At 42.0% G+C, this 18,697-nt stretch overlaps 1 protein-coding gene across 3 annotated transcripts; it reads left to right on the top strand.

Annotated features, from left to right (window-relative positions):
- The first annotated feature begins 539 nt into the window (after positions 1 to 539).
- LOC138610915 (NLR family CARD domain-containing protein 3-like) lies at positions 540 to 18,385 on the top strand. Of its 3 annotated transcripts, none has more exons than XM_069683791.1 (7): positions 540 to 582; positions 1,001 to 1,161; positions 1,431 to 1,550; positions 10,845 to 11,080; positions 12,451 to 14,329; positions 16,158 to 16,331; positions 18,118 to 18,385. In XM_069683791.1, the coding sequence occupies exons 2-7, from the start codon at positions 1,031 to 1,033 to the stop codon at positions 18,335 to 18,337; spliced, it is 2,760 nt and encodes a 919-aa protein (XP_069539892.1). In that variant the 5' UTR covers positions 540 to 582; positions 1,001 to 1,030; the 3' UTR covers positions 18,338 to 18,385. The 3 variants fall into 3 exon arrangements, with proteins under 3 accessions (XP_069539892.1, XP_069539893.1, XP_069539894.1); XM_069683792.1 differs by having other exon boundaries at positions 541 to 582; positions 1,028 to 1,161; XM_069683793.1 differs by having other exon boundaries at positions 543 to 582; positions 1,031 to 1,161.
- The last annotated feature ends 312 nt before the right edge of the window (positions 18,386 to 18,697 follow it).

Raw genomic sequence — 18,697 nt, 5'->3', positions numbered from 1 at the left:
GTTTCTGTCTGTGTGCATGCAGTCTCTCTCTCTCTCTCTCTCTCTCTCTCTCTCTCTCTCTCTCTCTCTCTTTATACATCACATACATCCTCAGAAATGTCCCCCTGAAAACACAATGAGGTGAGGAACACAGAGTCTACTGTGCAAGCTGCCATACCAGACTGTTGTCAACAAGATCAGGATACTTTAACGTTGTACAAACATGTAGGATCAGTCCTTCTTCACCTTTCTGCACAGAAAAGTCTCTTCAGGAGTTTTGATGATGTAAATTTAGCTCCATATAAAGGTGACGCTGAGGTGTGTGAAAAAAGTGATGTGACTGTTGTTCCTGTTGGGTTTTGGATGTGTTGAGCAGCAGGTTGTTGTGGTGGCACAATGTGACTCCTTAGACAACCTGCTCCCGCTCACTGTGCTCTTTTTAGTTACACTCAGCTCATTTCCTGTAAATGGAGAGGGGAGGAGACACCTGACCAGGTGATCCATGAGAACAGGGAGGGAACCTGAAAGTGAAAGTGTCAGGCACCGCAGACTCCATTTTGAGTCGACGGAGCAGAAGGAGACAAAGCTGAAGGCTGAGGCAGGGTGAGTGTTAACAAACATTTGTATCATTTGACTGTTAAAGTCTCTGAGTCACTTTTCTACCTGTGGACTGTAGAGGAAAGAAAAGTTCGAATAAACTCGACAGTTTGTTTCATCTGTGGACACAAAGTCTGATTGGCTGAATAATTTACATGAAACCTTCAGTAACTCAAGAAAACAGGCAGAGATATAAAGAACACTGAGCAGGTGGAGCGCTGACTGCTTTAATTTCACTGTATACTGTGTGCGTGTGTGTGTGTGTGTGTGTGTGTGTGTGTGTGTGTGTGTGTGTGCGCGTGTGCGTGCGTGTGTGCGTGTGTGCATGTGCGTGTGCGTGTGTGTGCATGTGTGTGCGTGTGAGTACGTGCGTGCGTGTGTGTGTGTGTGTGTGTGTTCATGTGTGTGTGTGACTCCTTGACAGACTTGTTTTTCTTGAACGTTCTATCAGAAGATGAGTGTTTGTGTGGATGAAGAGGAGGACGGAGCAGAGTCTGCAGTATCCAGCTGTCTGTCTCTGAAGAGTGACCTGTCCAAAGATTATCCTCCAGACTTCAGTAATGAACCTGGACCCTCAGACACAAAGTAAGAGACTGATTCTAACTCAAGTATGATTCATTTTAGTTTCATCTAACACTTCCTTGTGATTTTGTTTTTATAGTAAATATTTCCACTGTTATTTCAAACATTTCAACCTGTTTTTGTTAAAAGCCGATAAAAAGTTTAAGAGTTAAAAACAACTCTATGATCAACAGCAGCAGCAGTTTGAGCTTTTAGATCTTCTTAAATGTTTGTAGTCTGAGGATTTATCAAGGATTCACATGATAAGAATAAAAACATGTTGTGTGTTGCAGAGTTCAGCCCAACAGACGGAGAGCAGAGTCTGCAGTATCCAGCTGTCTGTCTCTGAAGAGTGACCGGTCCAAAGAGCATCCTCCAGAGTTCAGTAATGAACCTGGACCCTCAGACACAAAGTAAGAGACTGTTTTTACTGTAAACTGACCTGACAGACGACGATGCATTGAGGATGAATACTAAATGTTTTGCTAATAGATTTATATTCCTGATGCAGAATGATTACTGCAGGAACAGTTTCACACTAAGGTGGATATAGTCTGAGTTTTATATCCACAAACTTCTGATGTTTCTTCTGCAGGAAACACTTGAAACCTCCATTTCAGAATTTACACTTCAGAAAATATAGGATTCATTACGTTTCAAAATCTGCTTCAAATGTTTAAATATTTTTCATATCACCGTTCTGATCTACCAGCTGCCATCTTGAATCAGTTCATATAATAACATTGTAGTGTCTGTGTTGGCTTCAGTAATCAGATGAGAGAGGTGAACACACGTCTTTACTTGGAAACCTCAGGTAATAACACCTCACAGCAGGTTACAGCGTGTGTAGGCAGAGGTTATATGTTGGCCAACCATACAGTGACATCCAGGGTTGGGAGGGTTGTGTTCTGATACAGTTACTCATTACCTGTTAAAAATGTGATCAGTAACGTAATCCAAGTATCACAATGTTAAAGTAACGTAACTGATTACTTTTAGTTACTTTAGAATGACTTCAATATTAAATCTGCAAATTAAGACGAGAGAAAAGAGATGTCAGTACTTATGTCATGTGTTAATGCCCGTTTAAATGAAGAGCGGTAATTATGCACATTCAAATGTACTTTGTTAAGTCTGCTATTCACACTACTTAACAGTCAAACTTCAAGTAAACTGCCATAAAGTTATTCCAGTCCGGGGCTTGTGTTTTTACGCACACCATTCCGGCCGCGGCCTCACCACAGTCACAAACTATTTTTCAGTAGCAGAAGAAGACGACGACAGGTTAGCTTTGAACATGTTTAACTGAACTGATCTGTGCAGCTAACGTTAGCGGTTGGTCTTACCTGTAAATGTTTCTTTAAATTAGATGTCGAGTCCTTGAATAATGACAGCATTTTCACAGCCGGAAGGCAGAACTTGCACTGGACTGTGATGTTGCTTCAGGCAACTTTGAGGAGCGGTGTTGTGAGCAAGCGGCAACCTCCGGTGTTGAAAAATGAAGCCAATGCGGAAGTGCAAAAAACTGCAGTTCCTCGAGTTGCCACTTGAGGCTCCAGAAAACAAGAAATAACATTACAGCAGGTGGGAAAATGCCCATTTTTACAGCAGAAATAAACATTTTACAGCCTGGTTAAAAAGAACAGGTTTGTTATAAATAGCTGATTTTATTGTTCAAGATAACTGTACGGGTGGTGCATGTTTTTTTATAACACACCCGTTTTAATTATATTAAGCCTTAAATTATAGGGGTCGGATCACTTGATTGACAGGCGGATCCTGCAGGCTGTCAGCTAGACATCAACACAGACACAGACACTGAGCTTAACTTCACCCGTTTGTGTTGTTGGAGACTTTTGGGGATTTTTTCCATTCAAAGTTTGGACAAATAATCTCTCTGTGGGATTTATGGAACTTTATGGCTGTGCAAGAAGTCTTAGCTCCAGCTTTACGGTGAGTTAAATGTTAGTGTTATTGTATTGAAATATTTTTCGCACTAAGTAGCAGGTATACTGTGCTCCCTTTAGCTGCTTGTTAGCCTGTACAGTGTTTATCAAACATTTATTTAATCGTCGGCCAGTAAATAGGAGTCAGGAGTTGTTGGCTTTTCCCCGGAGAGATTACAGCGGACTGCAGTGATGAGAAGACCGGTTACTTTAAGTTACGTGTCGGCTCGCCGCTCTCTCATCAGGCGAGCGAGCAGCGAGTCCGCTACTTCTTTAGTCTGATAACTAAACACCTGCATTCAGTCACCAACAGAATCTCCTCCTGGCAAAGCCAAACTAGCTCATTCATGATTTATACAGTCTATGGCCTAATAACCGCTAGCTACGCTGAGGAGCATATAGCCTAGCTTCATAGCCGTAGCTAGCTGATTATTGTGGCCCGCCTATAGAGCTCAGCCATAGCCTTTAGCTCTGTCGCGCTCCGCCTCTTTGCCTGCCTCTGGATTAGCCGGCTCTGGCGTTTCCAATATGGCGACCCCCAGCAGCGGCGCAATTCGGGCTTCAAAATGCTTCTTCAGAAACCAATGGGTGACGTCACTGAGACTACGTCCATTATTTATACAGTCTATGGTTGTGAGATGTGTGTGTCGTGAAGCATCGTGAATCATCGTGAAGCATCGTGAAGCGCAGTGAAGTGTCATAACGTGTGCGCGCAGGTGCATGTTATTATCAGACGGTCAGACGGACGGGTTAGAAATGAGACGCCAGATGTTATAGAGCCATGGTTCTCAACTGGTGGGTCAGGACCCAAAAGTGGGTCCCATGCGTGCAGTAGTAGTATAGTTTATTCACACTCCATTAATCCACTGAGTGGATAATCCCAGCTACATTTACGTTCTTGAAACTTGATGAGCCCCACAGTAGTTGCATTTATTATGCACTTTTTTTTATTTCTGTCGGAAAAACGGCCGTTACATGAATAAATGGTGGAGAGAATATTTTCCTCACACTGTCACCTGCTGGTCATTTTGGGTGACTATTACACTGGTGTGTTTTGTGATGTTGACATTCTGTGATGTTTTGTTCTGTCTCAGGTCATTTTTCATGAAATAGATTTTAGTGGTTAAAACACGTCAGAAATTTGGGTCGTGATTTATCATTAAAGGTGGTGATGGGTCCTGAGGCTAGGCCAGTTGAGAACCACTGTTATAGAGCATCTTTGGTATTAAATCGTCTTCATCTTCAAATGTATTTTAAAATTGTAATCCTGCTAGTAATCCCCATTTTTAATAAATGTATCTGTAATGTAATTACCACCTTTTTTTAACTGTGACTGTAAGAGAATACAGTTGCCTGTTTTTGTATCCTAATTACGTAACGCCGTTACTTGTATTCTGTTGCTCCCCAAGCCTGGTGACATCACAGCTGCATGTGCATATATAAACCAGCAGGTGGCAGACTACCACTCTGATACAAACAGCTTTGCTCACGTTGATTCTCGGTGTTGACGGTTTGCTCTTTGGATTTAGTTTTCAGAACAATGCTTTCATGGATTTATGATTTAAACTCTTACTTTGATAATGTCTTTGCATTGAGGTCCGGGTATCATCAAATAATCCGTTCTGTGATCAGAGAACCCAAAACGAAACTGCTGAAAACGACTCGTTTTATCGTTTTCGACCAATGACTGTATATATAGATGGACAACGCGTCTCCATCTGCTCCCATCGTACGAAAGTGATGTTGAAATAGCCCCTGCAATAGGCGCTGCCATCTTGTGATGGTGACGTCATACGGAGCCAGGGACTGCGCAGTAGAGATCAGCGGGTGAAGCAGCCGTAGCCACTTCCGCTAACTAAAACACACATTTAACTTACTGAAAAAACAGCAAGGATCCCGCACACCAGCATATTTAACAGCAGAGCAGCTTCTCTGTGTTGGTCTGAGGTTAACGTTCACAGGTAAAAAGTAAGATCCATCCATGTTCTAACATCACTCATGCAGTTAAGCACGGCCTGAAGAGAGTCTTTGGTAGGGACCTTTAATGGTAAATACACCTGCACATCATCAGCAAAGCAGTGAAAAGGAACAACATGCTTTCTAAAAATCAACCCCAGGGGTAGCATATAAAGGGAGAACAGTAGGGGGCCCAGAACTGACCCCTGGGGGACCCCGCATGTCAGAGGGGCCACTGTGGAGGAAAACTGGCCCATGTGCACAGAGAGTGTTCTTTCAGAGAGGTACGATTTGAACCAGCCCAAAGCAGTGCCTTTGATGCCTACACAGTGTTCAAGGTGTGAGAGAAGGATTGTATGATCCACTGTGTCAAACGCCGCTGTCAGGTCAAGAAGAATTAAAAAGGCACAGTGACCAGAATCAAGGTTCAACAAGAGATCATTAAAAACTTTTAAAAGAGCAGTTTCAGTGCTGTGAAGAGACTTAAAACCAGACTGAAACAATTCACAAACATTGGCCCTTTGTAAAAATTCTTGGAGTTGGTTAAAAACAGCTTTCTCTGAAACTTTGGCCTAAAGTTAGATAAAACCACGGGATCCAAATTTTTTCAAGAGAGGCTGCACTGTGGCATGTTTGAAAGAGGATGGAACACATCCAGCGCTGAGACACCGATTTATAAGAAACAAAATAAAAGACTGAACTGAGCTAAAAACCTCCTTAAACAAGCGGGATGGAATGCTGTCGGATGGACAGTTCGCAGGACACAAGTGTTCCACTATTTCAATGAGTGTATGTGGAGAAACAGGCTCAAACTGCTGAAAAACAGCTGAGCTTGCTGAAGGAACTGAGGGGTCCTGAGCAGACTGAGGGAGCAGGGACCTAAGAGCAGAAATCTTATTGATGAAGAACTGCAGAAAATCCTCACACAGAGAAGGAGAAGGCAATACAGGCAGCATCACAAGCATTCACAAGAGAATCAAACACATTAAATAGAACCTGCGGTTTGTGAGCATTGGCAGAGATATTCAGTTTTAGCAGCTTTTACAGCCTGCTGATACGTAAGGAAACAGTCACGTAGGAGATCCCAAGAAATATGGAGTTTGTCCTTTTTCCACTTTCTTTCCGCCTGTCTGCATGCGCGTCTGAGCGCGCGAGTGGACTCATTCAGCCAGGGCTCAGTCTGAGGCTTTACACGCCTTACAGTCAAGGTCCAAAATCTCAGTGCAGAGGGAATCAAACATAGTCAAACAGACATCCACACTGAGGTCGCCAAAATCATCCACAGAATACAAGAAAGAGTCTTTAAAAGCAGCGGAAAACTGCGAAGGAGTTGAAGAATTAAAAACACGGAGACAGCGAACGGGGGCGGAGTTCGTAGTTAAAGATGCAGGCAGTGAGAGGGAAAATAAAACAGGTAGATGGTCGGATAGGGGTGTGTGACAGATTTCGGATATCTGCAAATTCAATCCATATGACAGCACAAGATCCAAAATGTGGCCTTTGTCATGCATCGGCTCCGAAACAGATTGCGTGAGATTAAAAGAGTCGATGAGATTGAGAAAGTCTCTGACCAGCGGTCTGGTCTCACAGCAGACATGCACGTTGAAGTCGCCAACAATTGAAAAGTGATCATATTTAAGAGTGACACCCGATACAAAGTCTGCAAAGTCCTGTATAAAGGCTTTGTTAAATTTGGGTGGCCGATAGACCACCGCACAGAGAACAGTCGCAGGGAAGTTTACCTCAAAGAGTTAGAGCTCGAAGCTGGAGCAGCTGACAGCTGGAGACTGCTGGCAGTGAAAGGTAGACTTGAATATGGATGCCAGTCCTCCACCTTTGCCGGTGACGCGAGGAGAGCTGAAGAAACTACATCCAGGGGGAAGGAGCTCCGAAAAAGGAGCAAATTCACCTTCACGGAGCCAGGTTTCCGTTAAGAACATTCCGGCTATTCAGCTTCTACTATGGCGGAGATGGACCAGAGATCAGACCGGACATACGCAAACGATTAAGTAACGTGATACGGAGAAGACGGCTCTGAGTATGATGCCACCAGCATCCTAATAGTCAGGTTAGTAGGCAGTATGCAGTACATACTGTTTGAGTATGTAGTAGGCAGTATGTTCGTATGCGGTTTCAGACACATCATCTGTTTTAGACAAAAAACGAAAAAACAGAAGAACAGAGCAGTTTTCTCGTTTTGTCACTCAGAAACAAAAATCGAAAAAATGGCAAAAACAATTTAAACAAAACGGTCAAATCTGTTTTATTGTCAATTTATCATTTTAATTTTTATCATAATGAATAAAGGAATAAATTGGGGACGTCATGTGACACGGAAGTAACACTTAAAATGTCAAAATAAAAGCCCCTAAACAGTACAGCTGGCTAGAAGATAGATAGATAGATAGAAAGAGAGAGAGAGAGAGAGAGAGAGAGAGAGATAGATAGATAGATAGATAGATAGATAGATAGATAATAGTTTTGAAATTGCAATTTAACTTAAATCTACATTCTTGTATCATTTGATTTTTTTTATATCATATCACCAGATTATTTTTTTTGCAAGTCTGCAAAACATTTTGTTTCATATTTTGTTGAACCCAATAAATAATAAATCTTAACCCCAAATTAACATTTATATGAAGATGAGGTCATTAAAAAAAATATCTAATTTCTTTCAGACAAATTTGAGCCAAATTTCAAATCATCACAGATTTTGTTTTGGTTATTAACTTATTTTTTTCAATTTTCTTTTCACAACTGAAGATTTTTTGTGATTTTTTTTAATTAAGTGAAATAATTTTATGTTGTTTAGTTAACATCGTCCAGCCAAATAGAGCATCTTCAAAGTCACCAGCAGAGGTCCCCATCCTCCACCCTGAAGGTTACAAACAGTGACATGGTTTAGGATAATCATGACAACAGCAAAATAATGATAACAATTATACAACATATTACAATTGAACTTAAAGGTACATTGCTCTATCATTTCATTTGGCCTGAGTGACTCATTTTACGAACAGGTATATATTCCAAATGTGTATAAAAATAGGCAACAAACAGTAACATGTAATTTTCAGCTGCCAAAGAATGATTGTGGTTTGTCTATGCCCAAAAATAACTAGATCTAAATTTATAGACATGATCATTTCCAGCAATCAAATATACTTTGTTACCTCACAACCATATAGAAATGAGAAAATAACACTTAAAGTGTCGTCTTCCTTGTTTCAGTGGACAAATGCACATTATAAATCTACAGAACATATTTCTCTTTACAATTTACCAGAGGATCTAAATATGCAGTGGGGTGTGAGAGATGTCACTGGCTTGCTTTGCAAATATTGTTTTCCTTTCTGCGTGTTGGAGGCCTCTTGGGGCAGCTCTTGTGCCACATAATCAAACAATTACCTACCCACCTACCTACCTGCCTACCAGCTAGCGCTGTTTAGGGGCTTTTATTTTGACAACTGTTACTTCCGTGTCACGTGACGGCCACATTTATATCTTTATTCACTGTGATAAAATCCAAAATAATAAATGGACAATAAACCTGATTGGACCGTTTAGTTTAAATTGTTTTTGTCGTTTTTTCAATTTTTGATTCTGAGTGACAAAACGAGAAAACTGCTCCGTACTTCTGATCACAGAACAGATTATCCGATGATACCCGGACCTACCCGGACCTTGTTGGTTACATGTTGTTTAAAGTTGTTTACAGCTGTGTGTAGCTTTATTACCCAGGGGACATTTGTGGACTATAGATTCATCTTCTCTTTAACTCACTACTTGTGTAAAACATGGTGAAAAAATGAGGCTCAAAGTTGCACTTGGTAATTCTCCAGTGGATTCAGGTGTTATCAGGACATTAAACGGCTGCTGTCAGTTGTCCTCTGGAGGAAAGATGTGAGGGCCGTACTCTAACTCCTAGTCGACCGATAATATCTAAACATTTTATAACACTAGAAGTATTTGGTTGTAGTACTTTGAAATCAAGTACAACAGAGACAATACATGTGACAGTAGTATCTCAAGTCCCATCAAACAGCTTCATTACGGTTAAATGCTCAGACCTTATGTTCCCTTTTAAACGCTGTCACTGCCAGTTATTACAATCTTTTTATATTTGGATCATTAAATGTGAAAAACAGCAAACAGGTGAAACGTATGTTGTTAAACTACTGCTTGAATAATTGAGTGATTATTATTTAGTTTTCTGCATCATGAAGAGTTACTTTCATTGCATGCTGGGATATACGTAAATAAAGCAGGAACAGGAGGAAGATTCAGAAACTTGCTGCAGTCACAATGTGGTTATAAAACGTAAAGAAAAGACTTGATGTGTTTAAATGTGTTTATTCAGGATGAGGAGCACAGCAGGCTCTGACACTCAGTGAGTATTGTTGTTCAACTAGAGAGAGACACAGATATATAAACACTGCAGCACACTGACATCATTGTGTTTGTGGTAGTACTACATTAGTGATGGTTCTACATCGATACACTGGCTTGTATAGCACTGTTAGATAAAATGAGGCTATGTGAGAACCCTGTCAGGGACCACGTTGTGTTCATGTGCTGTTTGTGTCAAACTCCAGAGCTGCTTTTATGTCCCAGTCCGTCCCTGAACAGTGGAAAGTGACTGAAGACATAAAGGGCCTGAAAACAAAGGCACCTGTCTGGACTTGAACCTGTGACACCTCTGTTACATGCTGTGTGTCTGAAGCCTTTTTTACACTGCGGTTCCTCCTCAGCGCCGTAACGAAGCTCCGTCCTCATGCCACCTTGTCATTCTACATTGGACCACACAACGCCGCCGCCCCAGAGTCTTTTTAAATAGCGTTCCAGCGTTGCGTCCGCCGTTTCGTTACATTCCGTCCTCTGATGCCGGCTCAGAGGCATCGGAGGACGGAACGTAACAGAGGCATAATAATCATAAAATAATAATGAGCCTGCTGCTCTACTTCAGTTTAATTTAGGCCACTTCTGACCTCAGTTCAAACATGACCTACTCACGCTGAGCCGCCCACAGTGAGAGTAAAACGGTGAAGGACACAATCAGCTGTCTTTAATGGAGGCTTTTACTGTGAAGCAGCTGCAGGAAGTGTTTGTATTACTAACAGACTACAGGCAGATCCCTGAATGTTTAATAAGACTGTCAGATAGGAAAGCAGTTAATGAAAGGACAGTGTCACAGATCAGAGAGAACCCATACGCAGAATCACAGGGCAGAGGCAGGAGTAAGGCAGCAACAGTTATTTTACTTAGTTTGAGCAATGTACAGTCCTTTCCAGAGGTCAAAACCACAAATCCACAGAATCAGGCAGAGGTACAGAGGCGACAGGCAAAAGTTCAAAAACATGTAGCAAGCACAGGTCAAAATCCAAAAGGCAATACATACAGAACGGCGGGATGCGAAGCAGGAAGAAGCTCAAACTACGATCCGGCAAATGACAAAGGCAAGATGGCTTGTTTAAATACTGAGGGGTGAATGAGCTAACAGGCCACAGGTGTGTGGCAGGAGGAGCAGGCTGGCAAGTGATTGGCTGAAATGAGGGGAAGAGTCAGTGGCATGGAAAAAGCTGGCAGGTGCTGACTGGATAATGAGCAGAGGGGTGTGTGCAGGAGAAGCAGCAGGAGGGTGGGGTCTAAGAGGAGCAGGAGGCTCCAGCAGAGTCTGTGACAGACCAACACTTTCAGTGCTCTCTGTGAGCTATCACAGCTTCTACACAGTGTTGATCACATGGTGATATTTTTCTACCAAACTCAACAAATCATTTCAGTCATAAAGAAATGTCTTCACAGAGAGAAGAAGAGGAGTCATGTTCCTGTGGAGGAGCAGCCGTCCTGCTGTGCTGTGTGTCAGGACGTCCTGAAGGATCCAGTCTCTACCAGCTGTGGACACTGGTTCTGCAGACAGTGCCTCCCCTCATACTGGGACCAGTGTGGTTCATCAGGAGACTCCTCCTGTCCCCAGTGTGGAGAAAGATCCAGAACAACACCTGGACTGCAGACAGCCAGTCAGACCAGCACTTTACAAAGTAAGACCGTCCATCAGTCTGCTGATGTCATCACGTCTGAAACACGGCTTGTTGTTTTCATACAGAGACATTTGTTGTGTCATTCAGCACCAACATTAAGAGCTTTATAAATACCATCACATGTGAACTGATGTGTTCTGCTCCAGCAGACATATCTGCTCTGTGTCACGTGTCCCGTGTTCTCCTTTGAAGATAGATGGGGGGGGGGCACATCACTGAGGATCAATCTGTTCTCTCTGCTGTCAATCAAACACGTACCCTGACACACAGTCAGAGGCTGATTTGGACTTTATAACCTTTTGTAACACTCAACCTTTTTATTTTGTCGGGGTTAAAACGCTCAAGGGGTTCTTTTAGAAGAAAAGAACCTGTAACACTTATAAACAGAAAGTTCCAACTGAGAAACAGTTAATTTCCTCTTAAGATAAGTTTCACCCCTTTTTAGAGCCACTTTGTACTGACAGGCTATTTAAGGGATCAACCAGTGTGCGTCACACAAGTAACTTAAGTTCACTCAGCTCAGTCCGACAAATGAAAATTTAAATACAACAAAACCAACCCTTTAAGTCATTCCATTGTGCATTCAAAACCAACTAAGAGTCCAAAGCTAACGAAATATGAATAAACGAAAGTTCACTTGATTTCTTTATAGTGCTTTTACACCCAGAAAACAAACAATAAATCCGCCGTCCGTTTGCCTCAACAAAAAGGCGATCGATCACAACTGGTATACCAGTAAACAAATACAAAAAGGCATCGGTCTCACCCAGGTTCAGGAGGGAGAATAATCCACATGATAGATCCTGTCTTTGTTGTTGTTTCCCCTCCTGCGTGTCCAGCCGCGGGAGATGCCCGCACGGAGAGTCGCAATAATCCTTTTAGCTTCTTTCAGTTTCGCCACAGCTCATTCAAAGTTCTTGTTATCCTCATATTTTACTTTCACATTTGAACAGTCTATGGATTATTAAAAGGGTAGCTGCAGTGCTTTCGCCTGGCGCTACATAATTCAATCAGTGCGCACACTGATCCTCCCCCAGCGTCTACGCCACATCCTGCTAATACAACTTCAGCATAGTCATAATTACCAGCCATAACTGCCACATGCACACATCCTTTTACTTTACTGTGGAATATTTAAGTTTACCAGCATTAAAGGCAAAACAGGCATTCAAAAACTTAGGCTATCTCTCTGATTTAAAACCTTCTCATGCACTCCCTTTTACAATTGATTTGACACTTACTTTTTTAATGTGGCACTGTCACACTTTAACACTTTATATTTTCTTATATTGATCTTCTTTTTGGCAATAAGATAATCACCAGACTGTCAAATGTTCTTGGTTTCGTGTCACACTATTTTCTCTTTTTAGTAAAAGGTCAGCAGGAGGTTTTAGATCAACATAAGATCAGTCTGAGGACGAGATGTGAACGTGTGACTGAAGGAACTGATGAAACAGGAAGTGGAACCCTCCTCAACAGAATCTACACTGAGCTCTACATCACTGAGGGACAGAGTGAAGAGGTCAACACCCAACATGAGGTCAGGCAGCTTGAGACAGCTTCCAAGATGGAGACCCTCCGTGACACTCCAATCAAGTGCCACGAAATCTTTAAAGCCTTAGCTGACCAACAGACACCCATCAGAGTGGTCCTGACGAACGGCGTCGCTGGTGTTGGAAAAACCTTCTCAGTGCAGAAGTTCACTCTGGACTGGGCAGAGGGCTCGGAGAACCAAGATGTCAGTCTGCTGATTCTGCTTTCCTTCAGGGAGCTGAACTTGATCAAAGACGAGCAGTACAGTCTTCTCAAGCTGCTTCATGATTTCCATCCAACATTACAGAAGCTCACAGCAGAGACGCTCGCTGTCTGTAAACTGTTGTTCATCTTTGACGGCCTGGATGAAAGCAGGCTTTCATTAGATTTCACCAACACTCAGGTTGTGTCTGACGTCTCACAGAAGTCATCAGTCACTGTCCTGTTTATGAATCTCATCAAGGGGAATCTGCTTCCCTCGGCTCTCGTCTGGATAACTTCCCGACCTGCAGCAGCCAATCAGATCCCTCCTACATACATTGACAGGCTAACAGAAGTCCGAGGCTTCACTGACGCCCAGAAGGAGGAGTACTTCAGGAGGAGGTTCAGTGATGAAGAGCTGTCCAGCAGAATCATCTCACACATGAAGACATCCAGGAGCCTCCACATCATGTGTCTAATCCCAGTCTTCTGCTGGATCACTGCTACAGTTCTGGAGCACATGATGACCACAGACCAGAGGGGAGAGCTGCCCAAGACCCTGACTGACATGTACTCACACTTCCTGCTGGTTCAGACAAAGAGGAAGAAGCAGAAGTATGATGAGGGACATCAGGTGAGTCCTCAGGAACTGATGGAGGCTGACAGGGAAGTTCTTCTGAAGCTGGGGAGGCTGGCGTTTGAACATCTGGAGACAGGAAACATCATGTTCTACCAAGAAGACCTGGAGCAGTGTGATCTGGATGTCACAGAGGCCTCGGTGTACTCAGGAGTTTGTACTGAGATCTTTAAAAGAGAGTGTGTGATCTTCAAGAAAACAGTCTACTGCTTTGTTCATCTGAGCGTTCAAGAGTTCCTGGCTGCAGTCTACATGTTCCACTGTTACACAAACAAGAACACACAAGTACTGGAGGCTTTCCTAGAAGAGAATGATAGGACGAACCCCTCCCTTGATGACTTTTTGAGGAGAGTCATGGAGAGATCCCTTCAAAGTAAGAATGGTCACCTGGACCTGTTTGTTCGCTTCCTGCATGGCCTCTCTCTGAAGTCCAACCAGAGAGAGGCCATGAAGGAAGCAAACAAAAGTGGTCACCTGGACCTGTTTGTTCGCTTCCTTCATGGCCTCTCTCTGAAGTCCAACCAGGGACTCTTAGGAGGCCTGCTGGGCCGGACAGACAACAGTCCAGAAATCATCCAGAGAGTCATCAACAACCTGAAGGAGATGAACAGTAAAGATATCTCTCCTGACAGAAGCATCAACATCTTCCACTGTCTGATGGAGATGAACGACCACTCAGTACACCAGGAGATCCAAGAGTTCCTGAAGTCAGAGAACAGATCAGAGAAAAAACTCTCTGAGATCCACTGCTCTGCTCTGGCCTACATGCTGCAGATGTCAGAGGAGGTTCTGGATGAGTTGGACCTGAAGAAGTACAAAACATCAGATCAGGGACGACTGAGACTGATTCCAGCTGTGAGGAACTGCAGAAAGGCTCGGTGAGTCCAGATGTGATTAAAATTACAAATCAGGTTAATAAGTAGTTCAGTTCTTCAAACATCATCACTATAGAATTATCATTACTCTTAAATACTGTTCCACTCTTTTATTGCACAAATGATCTGTCAGTTTATTCTGTCACAGATTCTCTTGAGCTGTTTCAAATGTTTGAAATGCAAAACTGTTGTTTCAGTCAGTTTTGTTTCCTGCTGTCAAGTTCATGAAGGAAAAGCTTTTCTAGTTATTTCTAATATGTGTCACCTTTGACCTTTTTTCTGATGTTTTATCACAGCAGCATTTAACGACATATATATATAACAGTATTTTCCAGCTATCAGTAAAATGATTACTACATGAGTAGATTCTGCAAGGTGTGCTATCTAATCAATAACTATGACCACTATTCTTCAAAGTTTAAAAAAAGATCTGTTTCATTTTCTAAAGCAGATTTCTGAAGACAGAGAGAATTGCTTTCATGTGATTATTTCTGCCATGTTTCTGGTCAGGACAGAGGATGGTCGGGGACGCAACACACTCTGCTTTATATTTTCTATTTCTACAAAGCACTTTATTTTACTTTGTGATGCTCTGTATATATCCAGTGTTTCTGTTGTCAAAGCACTTTGTAAACGTGTTTCTACAAAGTGCTATAGATAAAGGATAAGTGTTATTAGTATGATTCAGATTGAGTATCTAATGTTTGCTGCAGCCGCTGTGGCCACAGGTGAAACTATGGGATCATGTTGAGAGCTGTAACACAGTGATTTGGTAGCACAAGCAGAGAATCGTCATCAAACCTGCAAACTGGTTCAGTGATGTCAGTTACACAACAATATCTATGTACAGTTTGCTAACCTTAGCTAACATTAGCTTCTGTAAACTGCTGCTCATACGACACAGACTGTCACAGTAACACCCCTGAGTGTGTTGAACTGAGCAGTGGTGCATTTAGCTGCTCATGAGTTCCACAGTTTACAGAGGGAGGTTGTGTTACATGGCTGTGTTTGAAGTGTTTCCTGATATTCTGTTGCTCACAGAAAGAAGCTGACAGGTGTTTCTCTCTCTTGTTGCTGTAGAGAAGAGTAGTAGCAGGAAATGCACAGCTTCCACCAATATTTAAGGTCTGATGAATATCTCAGAACATTCTGGTCAAATTCAGACTTTTAAAGAGATCGTATACACACCAGTGTTATTTCTCTTAATACTGATACACTGAGAACATCTTTCTGATGACATCATGGTAACGATAATTAAACCTTACCGGTTTGTTAACTGTGTTTGTTTGCTGAATAAGTTCTTCAGATGCTCACAACAGAATGTAGACGACAGAACTTCATGCACTCAGCTGTCAGACACATCAAAATGTTTGATTATTATATTATTTAAATATGTCCACGTCTAATACTGTCAGTAGTTCCCTTTGGTTTCGGTCGCTCTTGACAGCAGTCACTGAATTTTCCCACTCATGCTCGTGAACCTGAAAGCAGCAGGTAGCCAGCAAAGACAGATCGTCTTTTTAACTAAGTTGAAAAAATGTCTTTTAATCAAGACGACCTCATGCTAACTTTTTGGAGACAGACGTTTTCTCCTCCTTTATCTGCATATTAAAGCAAATCAAAGATTCAAAGTGTGCAGGTACGAGAGGGAGTGAGGAGAATTATTGTTTCATGTCAAACACAGAAAGATAAGATGAGCTGAACCCTGAGGTGAACAGCAAACTTAGAGTTTTATTTAACCTGATGTGTCAAACTGTGATCAGACTCATGAAGTAAACACAAAGTGTCCTCTTTCATTATAACATATCATGTAATTAATGTGTCATAACAGACTTGTTGGCTGTGGACTGTCAGAGACTCACTGGGAAGTTGTGGCCTCAGCTCTGAAGTCCAACCCCTCCCATCTGACAGAGCTGGACCTGAGCTACAACGATCTGCAGGATTCAGGAGTGAAGCTGCTGTCTGCTGGAGTGGAGAGTCCAAACTGTAGACTGGAGACTCTTCAGTAAGTTTACTGACTGTAGCATGTAGTGTTTCTTATGAGGTTTTAAAGTTTTGGGTCATTAATCTTCAGGATGGACCTGATCACAGATCTGAAGGAGTGATTTAAAAATGTTCTGTCTTTCCAAACAAGTCAAGAAAAGAAAAAGGAGAAATTAACTGTTTGAAAGTTTCCACACGACTCACATTGGTGTCGATCAGACCGTGAAGATGATGTCAGCAGTGACGAGGCTGTAGTGTGTGTGAGGGATGTGAACGATGTCGTAGATCTGATGATAGCAGATGAAAACAGGCTGCAGAGAGTTTGAGCTTCTGTGTCACAGACAGAGAGACAGGGGCGATACAGGAAAGAGAGACATGAATGCAGAGCTCAGTAAAGGTGAAGGAAGGAACTGTGATGATCTTCATGGTATCAGAAGCTGACAGCCCACACAGCTGCTGTGCTGTGGTGTGCATCAAAGCAGAGCTAAGAGTAATAAACAGCAGCCTAACAGCAGCCACAACAACACAACAGAGCAGGATTCAAGGTCTGTTTGAAGGTTTAAAAAAAGACTGATGTAATTAGTACAAGAATATCAGTCATAGTGTTTGTGATTTACAACATGAACAGACTGTACATTTATGCAGATTTTATTGACCAAAGTTCAGTCAAACTTTAGAAGCTGGATAAAGATTAAATGACACATCAAAGTCATTTGAACAGGTCAAAAGGTGCAGCATCCTTCAAAAGAACAAGTGTTACACCTGCTTAAAGCCACATGAAGAGATGATTCTGAGTGACAGCATTAAGTTTGAGTTATCTAAGCTTCTATATTATTTCCTGTTCTTCTTTCTAACAGATCAAAGTGTTGCTTTGTTTTCATGTCAGCATTGAGGACTTATCTGAAGAAACAGACCTTTAGATTTCAGCTAAAACAAATCAATAGTCTGCACCAGAAACATGTTTGTCTTAATGCAGAGGTTCATATTGATTCAAGTCAGTCTCATTACAACACTCACATTCCCACATGCACATCTATTTATAGAGTTATTTAATGCCTGTCATCTTTCCTTCTGTCCATACTGTCTGTGAAGAAATCCTCTCATAACCTGACTCCAGTGTTACGAGATGGAGGACAAACATTCAGTCTGTCACTTTACAAAATGACTTTTACAGTTGAGCTTAAACTAATAGAGGCTTCAGCAGACTGAGCGACACATATCAAGTGTTTAGTGTTTGGCTGTCTGCTTGTTGAGCTGCAGTGGAGGAATAGTGACTCAAAGAGTGAATTTGGTTCTTAGTTTGAAACGTTAGTGGACACAGACTTGATTTGGCTGACTCAGACTGCTGAAGCTTCATATTAGTTTCACATGAACTTATGGAGTTTATCCTGCTGTGTAGTTTTGTTAGGAAGGGACCACTTCACACTCACTGGGGACAGTAGGAATCATTACTGCCACTAATGAGTCTTTCATGTGCAGAAAGCATGTGGCTGTTATTTTAAGACTTCAACAAATGTGGACATCTCCTTTTATTACATAGACCTACTAAGCCCCAAATATAGTAAGAAGAAGGCCATTGAATAAATGAATTAGTGAACAGTGTTTAGTCCAACATGTCTGATGTGTTAATGGTTCTCTAATGACACACGTGACTGAGATCAGCAGCATGTTATGAACCTGTGCGGACATGAAAAGGTGTATGACTGACTGCAGAAGGCTGACGTCTTGATGATCCACATAACACAATGGAAAAGTCACTCCACTCATTTTAAGGGAAATCTGTAATTTTATCTTCATCATTTATTCAGATTGTGGGGCTGCAGTCTGTCAGAGATGAGCTGTGCTTCTCTGGCCTCAGCTCTGAAGTCCAACCCCTCCCATCTGAGAGAGCTGCAGCTGAGCTACAACAAGCTGCAGGATTCAGGAGTGAAGCTGCTGTGTGGTTTTCTGGAGAGTCCACACTGTAGACTGGAGACTCTGAGGTCAGAAACCATGTTTTACTTCTGTGCTGAGATTAATATGATGTGAAAGTTGTGTTGACACTAAACTGCAGACATGAGGCTGATATTATACTGATCCACACTGAGTATCTTAATGCTAAAGTCTGTTTTCTTCTTCACTGCTTTAGTCCATTGACTGTAGCAGAGCAATGTTGAGTTCCACATTTAAAACCTTCATAGAACAAGAAAAATCCTACACTGTATAATTCACTGTGAACCTCTGAAACACCTGATTTCATCTTTTATTCCACATCATGTTTTTCTTTTTTTATGGACACAGCAGTGGCAGCGCGCACAACTCCACTTACAAAGTATCGTTTCGGGTGCATGGCAAAAAATGAAATCCAGAAAAAACAGAAAGCTCCGGCACTCACAGGATCAAGTAGAA

The sequence above is a fragment of the Semicossyphus pulcher genome, unplaced genomic scaffold, assembly GCF_022749685.1.
Source record: "Semicossyphus pulcher isolate SPU_LCO1_2020_fin unplaced genomic scaffold, fSemPul1.0.p SCAF_6, whole genome shotgun sequence".
Classification (NCBI taxonomy): Eukaryota; Metazoa; Chordata; class Actinopteri; order Labriformes; family Labridae; genus Semicossyphus; species Semicossyphus pulcher.
This window is presented reverse-complemented; position numbering and strand designations above follow the sequence as displayed.

What these genes read in the sequence shown, in the direction of transcription:
- LOC138610915 (XM_069683791.1), top strand. Translation starts at nt 1,031, where the DNA reads ATGAGTGTTTGTGTGGATGAAGAGGAGGACGGAGCAGAGTCTGCAGTA. An exon ending in AGGAACTGCAGAAAGGCTCG is followed by an intron (nt 14,330 to 16,157) that starts GTGAGTCCAGAT and finishes GTGTCATAACAG; the next exon opens with ACTTGTTGGCTGTGGACTGT. An exon ending in TGTAGACTGGAGACTCTTCA is followed by an intron (nt 16,332 to 18,117) that starts GTAAGTTTACTG and finishes TCATTTATTCAG; the next exon opens with ATTGTGGGGCTGCAGTCTGT.